General features: G+C 38.3%; 1 protein-coding gene across 1 annotated transcript in view; it reads left to right on the forward strand.

Annotated features, from left to right (window-relative positions):
* The window catches only part of LOC104011386 (3',5'-cyclic-AMP phosphodiesterase 4D), a 407,679-nt gene that overhangs the window by 226,023 nt on the left and 166,334 nt on the right, over positions 1–15,322 (forward strand). The window contains exon 2 of the mRNA XM_087762403.1: positions 9,300–9,491. Coding sequence (XP_087618529.1) covers positions 9,300–9,491 — 192 coding nt within the window. The remainder of the gene's footprint in view (positions 1–9,299; positions 9,492–15,322) is intronic.

Below are 15,322 nucleotides of genomic sequence, written 5' to 3' on the forward strand. Positions count from 1 at the left end.
GAAGGACATCGAGGTGCTGGAGTGTGTCCAGAGAAGGGCAATGAAGCTGGTGAAGGGTCTAGAGAACAAGTCTTATGAGGAGAGGCTGAGGGAACTGGGGCTGTTTAGCCTGGAGAAGAGGAGGCTGAGGGGAGACCTTATTGCTCTCTACAACTACCTGAAAGGAGGCTGTAGCGAGGTGGGGGTTGGTCTCTTCTCCCAAGTAACAAGCGATAGGACGAGAGGAAACGGCCTCAAGCTGTGCCAGGGGAAGTTTAGGTTGGATATTAGGAAAAACTTCTTCACCGAAAGGGTAGTCAGGCACTAGAACAGGCTGCCCAGGGAGGTGGTTGAGTCTCCATCCCTGGATGTATTTAAAAGACAGGTAGATGTGGTGCTTAGGGACATGGTTTAGTGGTGGACTTGGCAGTGATAGGTTAACGGTTGGACTCGATGATCTTAAGGGTCTTTTCCAACCTTAACGATTCTATGATTCTGTGATTCTATGATTCTATATATGACAATTCTTCAGAAGGATGTGTTTTGCAGGAAGCTTCCTGATGCATAGCAGTGTTAGGCCTGGGGAACCTTTGTACCTATTTTCTGGATTCTGTGTGCTTTCAGCAGTACTGTAGGGTACTGATTTAAATATTGCAGGTCTGAGGAACTACCTCTTTTCCTACATACTTGCTTCATCGCACCACTAATTGATAAAGAATATATAAGCAATTTGGTCACTTGTGATAATGACACCTGACTGAATTCACAGAAACAGGAGGCTGAGCTCTTTCAGTGAATTGGATTTTCCCTCTCTGGCAGCAGTCTACTTCTCAACCATGATCTTATATTCATTTTTATATTTTAGTTTTTCCTAAAAGAAAGGCGTTCCACTTTAGGGGAGCTGCATTTTAGTTAGGATTAGTCACTATGCTTGATGGGTGGTTTGCATATTTTTATAAATTGCTAGATAAACATTTTAAAATGCTTCGAGATTTGATTCCAATACATTTAAAATAAGAGAAAATTAGCATACGTGAATTACAGTAAATACATGTTATATACTCACACTCAATGCAGCTGGATTTTGTATCCCATTGTCCAAATACTGCTCAGAAAGTAGTGCTGCAGAAAAAGAAGTGGGGATAGTTTGATCAAAACTCGCCCTGGAAAGAAAAACTGTGTTGTTCTAGAATTTCTTGAAGAAATTATGTAAAGTGATTTTTAAAAATATTTTGAAGGTGCTTCAATATTTAGAGCCCAGAGAAAAGATATCTTACAGAAAATAAGTGCAGGCATAATTATGGAATGTTTTAAGTGAATGGTGACAGCTAGACTGTAATTAAATGATGACAATAATAAAATGGAGAACCATCATTCCCGCTGAGACTGCACTCCTAGAAATGCAGTGGCACTGACCAGGTACCTGCAGCAGTGGGAGCCCACAGGTGGCTAGGGGCCAGCTGGCTGGTGGGTTGCTCTGGAGCACCCCTGGATTTGCTGCATATTCTTTCTCATGTTTGGATTAAGTGGTTCTATTTTTCAGCCTTCTTTACCTCAGGTTACCTAAAAATAGTTCTGATTCTTCAATATTTTCTGCAGATTTCCTCATTCAGACCTTGACCTGCCACAGATTTCACCAGAAGCCTTGGAGAAAACAGTCAATGTGTCCATGGCCTTTTTTTATTATCTAAAAATGTGGATACTAGTCCCAGCAGGATTATTAGATCAGAAAAATCATACAAAGTGACTTAAACCTAGTAGAAGCCTGAACAGATTACCACAGTTCTTGGAAATTATGTTGCATTTTGTTTCTCCTGTTTTTTTTGTTTGCATTTTTATTATACTGCAATAAGACAACTATTTCACTTTCAAAGAAACATCAAAACATCAAATCCATGCAACAGTATCTAGAATCTGGTATTCATTTCTGAAGATCCTATTAGTAGGAAGATGTTCACTTGCAAGAGCCAAGCTCAGAGAATAAAAATTGCCGAGAGAGGGATGATCCTCTCTCCGAGGAAAGAATAAAAGGAATCATAAAAAGAATCCCAGTATGGCTGAGTGCAACAAGCAAATAGATTTAATAGGTGCAACAAAGACTTGCATGCCAAATACATAGGTTACTGAGGTATAATTGAGAATAATGAGGTGACGTTATGAAAAGTACACTTTGATTTGAGTATCAGGAGACTGTTCAAAGCGAAATGCCCAAAGATATGGAATAGTCATCACAGGAAACTCCTTGCTTGGAAACTTCATAACAAAACATGAAACACTTTGTTTAGAGAGACTGGCTACATTTCCTGACTCTTGCTAGAAAATCATGAGATGGAAGCTCAAATAGAGTTCGTTTGCTAACATGTTTGAGTAGACTAATTCTTATAAATATTTTTGCTTCAGTGTATTTTTTGTCCTACACATGTTCTATTAGCCTGTTCTCTGGGGTTTTTATATTAGTATTAAGCCTTGTTACACTCTAAAAGTTTCCAAAACCAGTTATGCCAAGAGCAAAAGCCAAGTTCTGCTGCTAAAAGCAAATTTCATGAAATATCACATTTTCTTCTTTTGCTTGCAGTCTTGATACTGGAAAATCTATCCACACTGCTTCTAAAAATGGAGTTAATCGGTTAAGCTTACTGAATCGCTTAACTGGAAACCCAAAGCCACAAGTATATAGTTGGCTTGAATTCTTCAATAGTACAAGAAAATTCAGATTTAGATCATATGTTCCTTTTATTATCATTTGCTTACAACTCACTGAACATATTTTCAGGCAATGAAGGTAAAAGTTTTTGTTAACTTTGCTACAGAAAAAAAAAAATCAGGGCATATATAAAGGATTTTTTTCTTCAAATGTAGAGAGATGATATGATATTCCGTCTAAAATGTCAGGATAAATATTTCTCTTCCCCTCCCCCCCCCATTTTCCCGGAGGTCTTTACGTTTTACTAGACATGAGGGAAGAGACAGAAAGGAAAGTAGAAAGTAAAAACCATATGTGGTCTCTCCTGCATCACTGGGTAGACATTGTCAGAAAGAAAACATTTTGAAAGGTCCTGAACAGAAAATTAATATAAGTAATAAATTTTAGGCCTGCCATTCAATTATATAAATCCACTGATTTATGTTTATGTTTTTTTTTTCTGATGCTGCAGGTTAATTTATTTAACATCTAAAGTCCAGTGGGAGCCTATGGCAGGGGCTGACTGCTGACAACTTGTTTCTTTCTGATAAAGAAAATTCTGAAGTTTCATCTTTATTAAACTCTGGAGATAACTATGTCAGGCAAGACACCCAAGTCAGCTGTTGACTCAATTTAATGCTTAGTTTATTAAGAAGAAATAAAAAAGGCCCAAAAGAAGTCATAAAGACATAACCAAAGTGCTTGTCCAGTCTAGTTAATTAATGTAAAGTGTGTCTAAAATCAGACTTTCACAAAGAAATTATAATTATTTGGTGTATTGCAAATCTTTGGACAGATTTAGTTGAGTTCACTAAATTCAGTGAATGTATTTAGTGTATAAAGTAAGACAGAATTTGCGTACCTACAAAACATCAGTGAAAATTCAGTTATTATCAGATAATGCCTATTCCAGAGGAAGAGACTTTTGTCTCTGTCAATTTATTCCTTGCACTGCCTTCCCTGGCTGAGAGCTGTAAAACTGATATAACAGTGTCCACCTCACACAAAATGCTTTCTAATGACACAGTATCTCAAGAGTCTCTGTACATTTTTTGAAGAATTGGGACACAATTGTTGGCATGATTTCCACAGTAGCTGAAATGGTCTGTCCTACTAAAATAACCTATAACTAATGCAGAATAAATCCATCACATCTAAGAACAAAACTTTAAACTGTCCTGCTTTGATTTGAGACACACATATCTCCAGGATACACAGTAATTAATGCACAAAAGGTCTAAGAGCACACTCTGCCTGTTGTATCCTGTCTGACAAGGAATGAGCCTTTCCCTACCCTGGACTTTTATACTGAATGATCCTAGAGACAGGCCCATTGTGGCCTTTCTCTACCAGCCTCCATATCCATTGTGGGTCCCGCCAGCTGAGATGTTTTTCAGCCCAAGCAATCCAAGGAACAAATTAGGATTCTGCATTTGAAGGGACCATCCCATCCTCCTCTTTCTCCAGCAGCTACAGGCTGCCTCGTCCAGGGGTGGACTCCTGTCCTGGGGCACATGCGATAAATAGTTTACCTTTTTCTTGGAGATGTAAATAAAGTTTCATTACCTTGCTTTTGCTCTAAATAAGACCCTGCCCAAAGGAAGTTGCTACAGGGCAGCTCTTCTGTGATAACTTCAGTGAATTAAAGCTGCTATGCCAAATGCACCCATTTAGTGGGATTGTGCTTCCAGGTGAAAATACAGGACAGGACTTCTGGGAAGTAAGGACATTGAGATGTGTAGGTAGATCATTATGCTAGGACAATGGGCTCCTTTGACGGGGACAAAATTTGCTCCTCTAGAATGTGCTTGTCCCTCTGTGATGTTTAAAGATGGCCTTAAAAGATAAGGTGTCCCTAGAAGATCAATTAATTTGGCTCCTACCTCTCTCTCTCTCAGTTTCCAAGATAGGAGAAGCTGAAGGTGGAGAGACACTTGTAAGGGGAATATCAGGAGTGCAATTTGTATTCTTATAAAGTCTAGTAAATTCTTCATTTTGGGGTGGAATTTATTTCCTTTCCGCTTTTGCTCTTGCTGACTTCTCTAAAAAAAAAAAACAAACCCAAACAAAAAAATTACAGGATTAAATTGCTAAACTCTCAGTAATAAGGAAGACCAACATTAAGATTTTCTACGAAGCCTTAATTACAAGTGCTTATGCATATTCATTATGATGCTATTACTCCTTATGTAACTATAAGCTATATTTTGTACACAGATCTTCCCCTTTTTTTCTTCTAGCAACCTTGCAGAGAGCAGGAGAAAGTTATTTAAGGACTCAAAAGGAAATCCACAGAGGGTTTCTTTCACTGTGTAAAGAAGCTGTGCAGTCGTTAACAATGAAGCAGTGCTGCTGAGATTTAGGATCCAGAACCTTTCTGTCTTTGCCACAGATTCCCACTATTGCCTGAAGCAAATCATTAATAATCTCCCTAAAGGTTGCTTGTGATGTTATTACTTCTTGTTCTATTAGGAGCACAGGGAAGATCAGCCATGAATGTTGATAAGTCGCTCAAGAGAGTTCACCACCTTTATCCCCATCTCAGTACAGAGCCTGGATGATACACGGTGGGCAAGATGTGCAAATACAATGAATAGCCAAAAAAGGAAAAAAGGCTGAACTTTCATCTCATGTCATGTTTGTCATCACTGAACACTGAATAAGGCTCTAAGGACAAACAGTATCCAGTAATGTCATAAAACATTTTGTCAAAATGCACACACAAATGTTGCTGAATTAGCACTGACCTTTCATAGTTTTGGCATCTCTGGAGTTGCAGCAAAGCTCTTTGAACACAGAAAATTCTGTGATGCATGCTGTGCCAAATGCTCCTGTCACTAAAAGCAGCTTTGCTTTGCGTATGTCATGCAAAGTTCCCAAAGCTGGCTGCAAAACAGTGGTGGAAAATTCTGTCTTTAAATGGTCACTTTCTGCCTCTGAAATGGTGGCAAAACAGTTCTGGTGCCTTCAGTAACAACTTCCATGCTCTTCCTTCCTTTCCAAAGAGCAGCCCCCACCAAAAGTGCAAGGAGGCCGAGGAACATGCTAGGGAGAGAATAACTTTTAGTTTGTCACTGAGCATGCACTTTTTAATTCACAGCATATTCTTGCTGTGGCTTAAAACTTAACAGGAGTGAAAAGATAAATATGAAGCAACCACAGCTGACTTTCTGCAATTTCTGCCCAGGCAAAATAAAGAGTCTATTCCATTTGTATCTTAAACTTTTAATTTTTTTTCAGTGTATGCAGCAAGAAAAAATAAACAACTGATTCTGATTCTGATTCTCTGTTCATTCAATGCAGTGTGATCAGCAGCTCCATTTCTTGCAAATAAGACTTGTGATTCAGCCAAGGAAACAATTTGTTTGATTTTAAGTGTAATAACACACTTTTCAGTTAGATTTCTAGAACCTTTTGTATCTGAAAGTGTTAGCAAATGTATCAGTAAGAGCTAAACAAGACACAACTACTGTAGCATTTTTGAAACTTTTTTATATCAACATATGTTTCTGGCAAAACAGTGCTGTATTCACACTCTCTCTTTGACTGTAGCACTGAACATTTTTTTTCTTTTATTTACATAAAAGACATTTTCGTTGAGCAGTATGAGCCAAATCCTAGCTGATATATTTGGATCCCTTTCATTACTTTTGACACCCATCTAGTGGACACAACACAGTATCACAGGATAAAAGTCCTGTCACAACAGCTATGTGCAAGTCTTGCACATACTTGTAGTTATCTGGTGGTGCAAGCCACTCACAGCTAACCAACCTGCAATTTTTTCCAATAGACTTTTAAATTTTAAAAAATATCACTAATTTATAATCTGACAATGAAATAATTCATAGAAGCCTGCCTTAGTTTCTGACTGGGAGAAATAAGACTGGAAACAAAATATTCATATCATGTCCACAAAAGGTGAGTGAAGAAAATAAAAACAAATCTGCAAACAAAACCATATGTTCCTTTAATCCAATAAAATACCTTTTATTCAGTTGAATAATTAAGTCCACTCTTAAAGAAATTACCTTTACCTTCATTTATTTATATCCCACTTTTAACTTTTGCTTTAGAGCTTTCAGACAAGCTTATATATAGTTGAAATGATACTGCCATTGCAGAAGTTAGTCTTATTGAGCATAGGAGTAAACAATCATCTCTTGCTTTACCTAAAATTGCATGAAAGGTCTGCCCTCCTGCCCTCAACAGAAAAACAAAACATGCAGACTGTGTATTGTTTAGGAGTTTTCTTGCAGCTGTTTAAAGAAAAAACATGGTTTATTTAGGCAATTAAATAGAAGTGTTAGGATATTTGGATATGAGGAGCCCACAAATGTTCCAAAACCTTTATTGGCATTGTGAGTATTTTGTGCTCCTGGAATACTCAGGAAATAGAATTCAAAAGACATTTATTACTAGTGAACAATAATACTCATGCTAGTAGTAATGGTAATATGGTTATTAACTTATGGCACTATAAGATGCAAATGATGTTTTACTCTAGTATTCATACTATCTTGCCCTTTCCAATATTTTTTTCAATATTTTTTGTGAGCAGATGTCACAATGATCACAAAGATCCAATGAATAGGGAAAATGAAATGCAGAGAGGAGCTTTGTGTTGTCCAAGATCACCCAGCAGGCTGGTGGCAGAACTCTTATTTGCTGTCTTACAGATTAAGCTTTGTTAGCTTGAGATTGATAATGCCACATAGCAGCACATTTGAGGATACAGAAAAAGTACTCAGGCATAATAAAAAAATCAAGTTTGGGAAGAAGTGTATGTGTTAGGATTTACTGACAGTGAATTGTTCTGAAAATCTCTCTTGAAGTTTATTTGTTTAATACCATTTTCTGAATAGTTTTTTGGAAAAAAATATTCTGCTTTCCTACATTCAAACTGTGAAAGGTGAATATATAAATAATATAGACTGAGTGCAGCAGAAAGCTTGCAATTCCAGGAATATGTGAAAAGTAACGATAAAACAATGAAATAAAACATGAAAGCAAGGTCCGTTCTCTGCCAGGCAATGCACATCTCTGTCAAAATAGGCAATATATGTTTCTTTGATTAGTTAATTTAAGAAAGGAAAAGGCCATGGGAATGCCGCCACTTCAGTGAAACATTACAGCTGCTGACACTGCAACCTCAGGTCAGTGGTATGTAACAGCAAGAAACAAGCTAGTGCAGAGAGTAGCATGTACCTGCTGTGACACCTGTGCCAGGTTGAAGTCTAATCAACAGCTGACATGTACTGAATATTTGCTCTTCAGTGTCCTTCATGTGAACACTGTTTTCAAAATGAGTACTTTAGATATATTCGTTACAAATACATATTATCATGCTGACACTTATCCATATTTTAAAAATCATGTGATAGATCCTCTGTTCATCCCTCATTCCTAAATGCTTTAGCAGCATTATTTAAGTTCCCATTAGTATGACAAATGAGCCCAAGTAGTTATAAGCCAAGGTCTCATACACACCTTTTCTACTATGCTGTAAAACTAAAATTGATCTCTGGTTTTAGAGACACAAAGAACCAGGGAAACAAAGGTAATCTTCCACTTCTGGCTGGATAAAATGTGCTCCATCCTATCAGATGCAGACATAATCTTGCTAATCCACACATTTGTGACCTCTGAGATTGCATACCACAGCACATTAAGTCTAGAAACTGAGCCACATGCTCCAAAAGGACTCCATATGGTACAATATACAGCTATCAGGCTGCTAAGCAACACAGGTTGCCATGAGCACATCCTAGCACTGCTCACCCTGCATTAGTTTCTAATTGATTGTGGACTCTCATTCAAAGTCTTTGCACTGATTTTCAAAGCCCTTTGTGGAATCATCACAGACTATGTGAAAGAGCATCTCTCTCTCCCTGCCCCCCTTCAGCCTCTCATGATGGCAGTGCTCCCTAGGAATGATAAACTTCTTCATCACTCAGTACCAAATACAATAGCTAGAAGTGCTGGTTCTAAACTGTGTAGTTCAAAGACATAAGACAAGAATGGCCACAGAACTCGCTCTGCTTGGTAGTGAGTGTAGAACTCATTTCTTTGTTCCGGCTGTAAAATAGCAACTCTCTCTAATGCATACAAACGTGCCCAAGCACACACATACACGTTAATCCCATTCCAGTGCTTTGTTTATTGAGATAAGACAAAATACATTCTTGAAGTATTTGGGTAGTAATGAAATATTAGGGTTGGGTACTCAATAGCAAAAGAGTGCTCAACTGCCTTCCAGTGGGAGACAGGATAATGAGCGTCCAGCTCAGGAGAGATGGGACCTGAGGAAGAAAATGAAACATCATGTTTCTTCAGATACAGAGCTCATGGATACTTTGCATGCAGAAAAGCACATGGCTTACTGTATTGCTAGTAGTGGGGGTTTTTCTCTACCAAATTTCTTTTCCTTCAGATTTGTTCTTTTTGGTTATCAGCAATTTTAAAGTATATTTCATGTGTACCTTGTTTCTGGCTTTGCAGTGGACTTAACCAGGTCTTGATTTCCCCATTATTATCAAGAAGCAATTACCTAGTGATAAATTTGTCAGAAGACTGTTTATTACCTTCAAAATTCTGATGTCAATGGCATAAATCTTTTTCTCCTATCTTTTTGCAGTTTTGATGTAGACAATGGTACATCATCCGGACGAAGTCCCTTGGATCCCATGATGAGCCCTGGATCAGGGCTAATTCTTCAAGCAAATTTTGTCCACAGTCAACGTAGGGAGTCTTTCCTTTACCGGTCAGACAGCGACTATGACCTTTCTCCAAAGTCCATGTCCAGGAACTCCTCCATTGCCAGTGATATGTAAGTACATTATAAAATACTTTTAGCCTATCTTTTGTCCTTTCCTATCATTGGGTTAAGAGTTTTCCAGCCACAAGAAATTTCTTTTAAGAATCAAAGACAATAATCATGCTATTGAAGTTGTGGATAATTGTTGTTTGTTTATTCCTTTAATCAAACTTGTGTTTGTTTCTGCAGTTTCCTGAAAGTAAGGATATCATGAGGGTGTACTTGATGTGTTTATGCACTGTATTAGCTTTGACAGAATACTGAAGACAACTGATACTGGTGTATCAAAACACTAAAGAGAACTCTGATTTCTTGGCTATTAAGTTATTTTCAAGACAAGCGATACAAACTCAATTTCTGCTTCTTGATGTTCTTAAGAAAAATATTCCATTTATTTGTACTAGGTACTTTTAGGTTTTTAGAGAAAAGATTTACCAGCTGGCAGAAATTAATAAATTCAATAAATTCAAGAGAGGCAAAAATTATTTCAAATACCCTTTTAACTAAGTGGCAAAATTTTAACAAAAGGTCTTTGAAAAGTTATTCTGTCCTCTCACTGGAGCTGACTCTTCTTCTGTGATGTGTGTATTTTCTGCTAATGGATCATACTTTGCAAATATGTGTGGACGCCAGATTGCATGGGTAGTGGAAGTCAGATGCAAATCTCTGTTTATTTGTAAGACACTAAAACCATGTTAAATATCCTAGCTTCCAGTCGCTTGTAAGTAGTAGAAATCAAGAATAACTATTTTTTTTGTTTGCTTAATCTGCTCCAAATTTCACTGCCAAATAGTTGTTTATGGTTCAATTATAAACCACTAAAATAAAGGACCAGGCTTGTAACAGTTCCCTAGTAAATGAGGAAGTCCAAAGCATTAAAAATCCAGCATTAATATAAATGCTGTTTTTAATGAGGCAAAACCCAATAAATATTTTCTTTTAAAAATAACAGAGTCAGTATGCACAACAAAGGAAAACGATTATCATAATAATGAGCAAAATTTCACCTGATGTTTAACTTGCAATCATTATAATTGGACACTCCTATTCTCAGCTTACATATAATTTTTAGAAATGTTGATTAGTCCATCTAATTATAGCTCTCTTCCTATGTAAGTGTCAAGATGAGCAAAATTCGTAATTATATAGAGATTTTATGTAAGGTCCATACCTCAGTTAAGCCCTGTAGATTGAAGTACTTAGTAAGCTTTGTGCCCAGTGTGACCAATTTTGGTTGAGACAGAATGAGTGAGGAAAAGACCAATCCATCTTGCGTTGTTGTAAGGAAAAATGCATTTCACTTACAAATGGTGACCCCCATCCAGCAAATCTTCCTTTGACATATAACCTTTCTTTTAGATGTACAAGACTCAAGCTTTTAGTGTCGCACCTGTGCGATACCATTTGGAAAGGGGGGCAATCCAGGTCACTGCATTGCTTAGATGAGTCATTTCAATTAAGAATTCAATTAGTGCTCCATTCTTGAACTCATAATCCACTTCTGCATTTCCTAGAATTCTGGGTAATATTTCAGCACATGGCAATAAATTGGATAAACAATTTAATTACCGAAACACTGAGCACACTTTCTTCTTTGGATATTTGAATCATAGAATCATAGAATACCAGATTGGAAGGACCTCAAGGATCATCTGGTTCAACCTTTCTAGGCAAGAGCACAGTCTAGACGAGATAGCCCAGCACCCTGTCCAGCTGAGTCTTAAACGTGTTCAGTGTAGTGGAGTCAACCACTTCCCTGGGGAGATTATTTGTATCTATTCTTCCTTTCAAAATTTTCTTAAAACACATCTGCATATTAAATTTATTGGACCTCACATCTGGATAGATTTCTCCTGTCACAGAGAAGCTGTTGTACTAAGAAGGTAAATATTCCTGCCACTGTTTAGGATGGGAGCACATTAGAAAATATAAAAGGCAAGTTGTTTTAACCATGGAATATTAATCATATATCAGTAAGCCTAATTATAATAAGCTTGATTATATCACAGAAATGAAGTAAAGGAAAACCAAGGAATGGAAGAGGGGAAAGTTTAAAAAGATAAAGTAGTGAAGAAAAAAATAAAGAAAAAATACCACAAAGCTCTTTATATAGAGAGTTTAAGAAACTGGATGTGCTCATGGAAATGAAACCCACTGAAGATTATTAAAATAGAGAAACCACTCTGGTTCAGGACATTCGTAAACGAGGTGGAGACTGGAAGAGTTGTCAGGGGAAGTATCACACAAATTTTAGATTACTCCCAAATTGTCCTGTTTCCCTTTTGCATCTATATAAATGCTTAATTTTAAGTATCGCATGTTTCTTATTCATGAGCATAAAACAAAAACATACACATCATTCAGGTAATGCAGATGAATTAACTGTGCATAAGAGTTTAACCTAGAGTCCCCTGATTCTTCAGTATTTGAGTTACCAACCTCAATATTTCACTTTATAAAGCAAAACAGAAAGCAAAAGGCATGCATCTTATATTTGGAAGGAATATAACATAAAGATTTCTGGCATTTCCATTACTCTCAAATAGTGTGCTTACAATAATACATTCCACTTCAGTAGCAGCAGATGAAACAAAAACAAAAACAAAAACAAAAACAAAACTTCAAGATTTAGTCAAATATGGAGTGTCGTGATCAAAGACAGACAGTGGATAGCAATGCTAAAGTACTGAATTCATCATTCTGCCCTTATTTATCATTTACGCTGCTGCAGCAGCTCTGAGCTCCAGCTGAGGAAGGGAACCCAGTCGTGCTCAAGTCTTTGCAAACCCAAGATGAAAAGATGGGCTCTGCCACAAACAACTTACTTAAAATCAAAGCATAAGATGACAACCAAGAGACTAATACAGTCAGATATTATCCCCAGGAGAAGGTACAACGTGAGTCCCTATGCCCAAAGTAGTAAACCTCACAAAGCAACTGAAGGGAGTTTCATTCAGTGAGTTGAGATGGAAAGTAACAGAAACAAGGGCAGAAAAGGGGGAGGTGGAAAGTTTTTAAAATCAGAGAGACTAAAATATATTTTAAAGTGAGGAGCCAGATTAGCTAAGGAAAAGAATAAAATACAGGATGAGTGCAAGGCTGCTCAGATGAGAGATTAGTAGGACAAATGTGGGTGCAGTTATGGCATTGAAAGAGGCAGAAAAAGCAGCTGTATGGTAAGAAAGGAAAAACAAACAAATCAAAAGGAGTGGGAGTTGGTAACATTTTTTCAATTATCTCTTGGAAGAAATATCATGGTCCTATAGAGAGAAAAAAGTAGAACAAGGAGATGATATGAGAAGATTAGAAAAAGCCATTCAAGACTGTAAACTGGAGAGGCAGGTGATTTAGACAGGAAGATACAAAGTCCAAGGCAGAAGAGTACAGATGCATTGTGAAGCCTGCCTATGGGATTTCCAGCAGAGAGATGAGGATGTGCAAGAGCAGGGGAAGTGAATGAGTGAGCCAGTGAGGATGAATGAGCCAATATGAGGAATTATAGGGCAGGATCTGTGATGTGTTATGGAAATTAAGCATGCCAGCCACCATAACAGGGTTCGACTCTAGGTTTCTGCTGAATCAATAAGCCAAAAAGAGATTCTTCTATAAAATCCTTTTTATTAATAGTGCTACAGCTCAAGCTGGGTGCCTCCAAAAAGGGACCTCGAACAAAGAAATCCCTGGGCAATTATACTCTTACAATCTAAATTCCCCACCCCTCATGTGACAGTTCAGACCAGTAGTAATATTAGGGTCTGAGGGTCTTCCCATTCTTCATTGAGTCCTTTCATTGTGTCTAGGTGGACCGTTTCTTTTCTTATCTCTAAGGTTGCAGCTTCTGTTAATGAATGTAGCTTCCTTATCTTCTGGCTTGAACTGGCTATGGGGCCTTCTTTTACTTGACTAAGTAAAAGTTCAATATATCTAGGTGAAAGTTCACAGGTTGCAGCCTAAGGCTTCAGCAAATTTAGCTACTGATGCTAAGCAAGTTATGCTAAACAAGTTCTATATAAGTAGTATACCAAATCGCACAACAGATGAGAGACAGGAAAACAAGTTTAAAGGGAAGGAGAATAAATAATGGAAATTTAAAAAAAAAACACAAAACAAACAAACCCAACAGCACAGTTGCAACACAGAGAAAAAAGGGAACAGAAGCCAGCTGAAAGATGAGAGAAATCATCAGTGTTGTATTGGAAGAATTGTCAGGTTTACACTTGAAGACATTAGTGAAACAGGGAGCTCTGAATGCGGATGTCTTGCAGAGGTGGCCTGATTACTTAATACTCACCTGTTTAAACTGCTATTGCCACTCAGAACTTGCAAATGCAGACAGAGGTGGCAGTGGTAACACTTTTTATGCCTTTCTTGCTAAGGAATCACTGCTCTGATTAATGGAGCATGAGATTGAATTAGTAGAGAATCTCCATTTTAGCAAAAACCAGGTCTCTAACCAGACTAAAAAATGGCTTCTTCAATAAAATCATCAGCACTTTCATGAACACTAGAAAGAAGTCAATAAGCAGTCCACTGGCTGGGGCAGAGCCCATGTTTTAACTACCACTTTAAAGGGAGAAAAGCATGTGTAGTCCCCCTGTGATCCTGAAGAAACAGACCAGAGTGTAGCAGACCAGACCAGACCAGAGGACCCAGACACTCTTGCTATACAGAAGGCTATCTGAGCTCCACTATGTCTTCTGAATGTATCTAGGGGAAAAAGCATCTGATAATAAACCCTACTTAAGTCTACCCTTTTCCCACTTCCACAAGGTCACAGAACACATCTCAGAGGCAACATCCTGGTCTTTCAAGGACTTGGCCAACTGAACCTTACTCAGTAAAAAAGTAGCTGGTATGGGGAGTTTTAGGGGCTGCTTTAGAGAGGCTGTTTCCTTGATCAGGTGAAATATCAATATAAGCTCTAATTAGTTTAATTACACAAAATTTGCTAATTTCTATTTAATCTTGCTTCCATCTTTTAAGCACCAGAACCCAGCCATGCAACACTGACCATAGGACACTGCAGGGTCATTGGCCTGGTGATCAGCTAAATGGCCAAAGGGCTACTAGTTACTCATTCCCAAAACTGGACGGCCTACTGCTCTTCCACCAATACCTTCTGTAAATAGTAGCATCCCTCTGCTGCTGTCCCTGATAAAACAAATATCAAGAGGATGCAATTTATTCCAGGACTTTTTTTCCCTATAACTACAGTATAATCCTGCCTTCTAGAGGACCCGCATGTAGATTGTATTTGAACAGGTGCCCATAAAAGCTGCTCTGTCACTCCCCTCCTCAGCTGGACAGGGGAGAGAAATTATAATGAAAGGCTCGTGGGTCAAGATAAGGACAGGGAGAGATCACTCACCAATTACTGTCACGGGCAAAACAGGCTCGACTTGGGGAAATTAGTTTAATTTATTGCCAATCAAATCAGAGTAGGGGAATGAGAAAATAAAAACTAAATCTTAAAACACCTTCCCCCCACCACTCCCTTCTTCTCAGGCTTAACTTCACTCCTGATTTTCTCTACCTCCTTCCCCCAAGCAGCACAGAGGGATGGGGAATGGGGGTTGCGGTCAGTTCATCACAGATTGTCTCTGCTGCTCCTTCCTCCTCGGGGGAGGACTCCTCACACTCTTCCCCTGCTCCAGTGTGGGGTCCCTCCCACGGCAGACAGTCCCCCACGAGCTTCTCCAAAGTGACTCCTTCCCACGGGCTACAGTTCTTCACGAACTACTCCAGCGTGGGTCCCTTCCATGGGGTGTGGCAATTAATCACGGACTCCGCGTATGAGTTTAGGCAAAGACAAGCGAAGACACTTTATTTTTACAATCTATCCC

This window comes from Nipponia nippon, unplaced genomic scaffold (assembly GCF_047370975.1).
Source record: "Nipponia nippon isolate SJK-2023a ecotype South Korea unplaced genomic scaffold, ASM4737097v1 scaffold_26, whole genome shotgun sequence".
Taxonomy (NCBI): Eukaryota; Metazoa; Chordata; class Aves; order Pelecaniformes; family Threskiornithidae; genus Nipponia; species Nipponia nippon.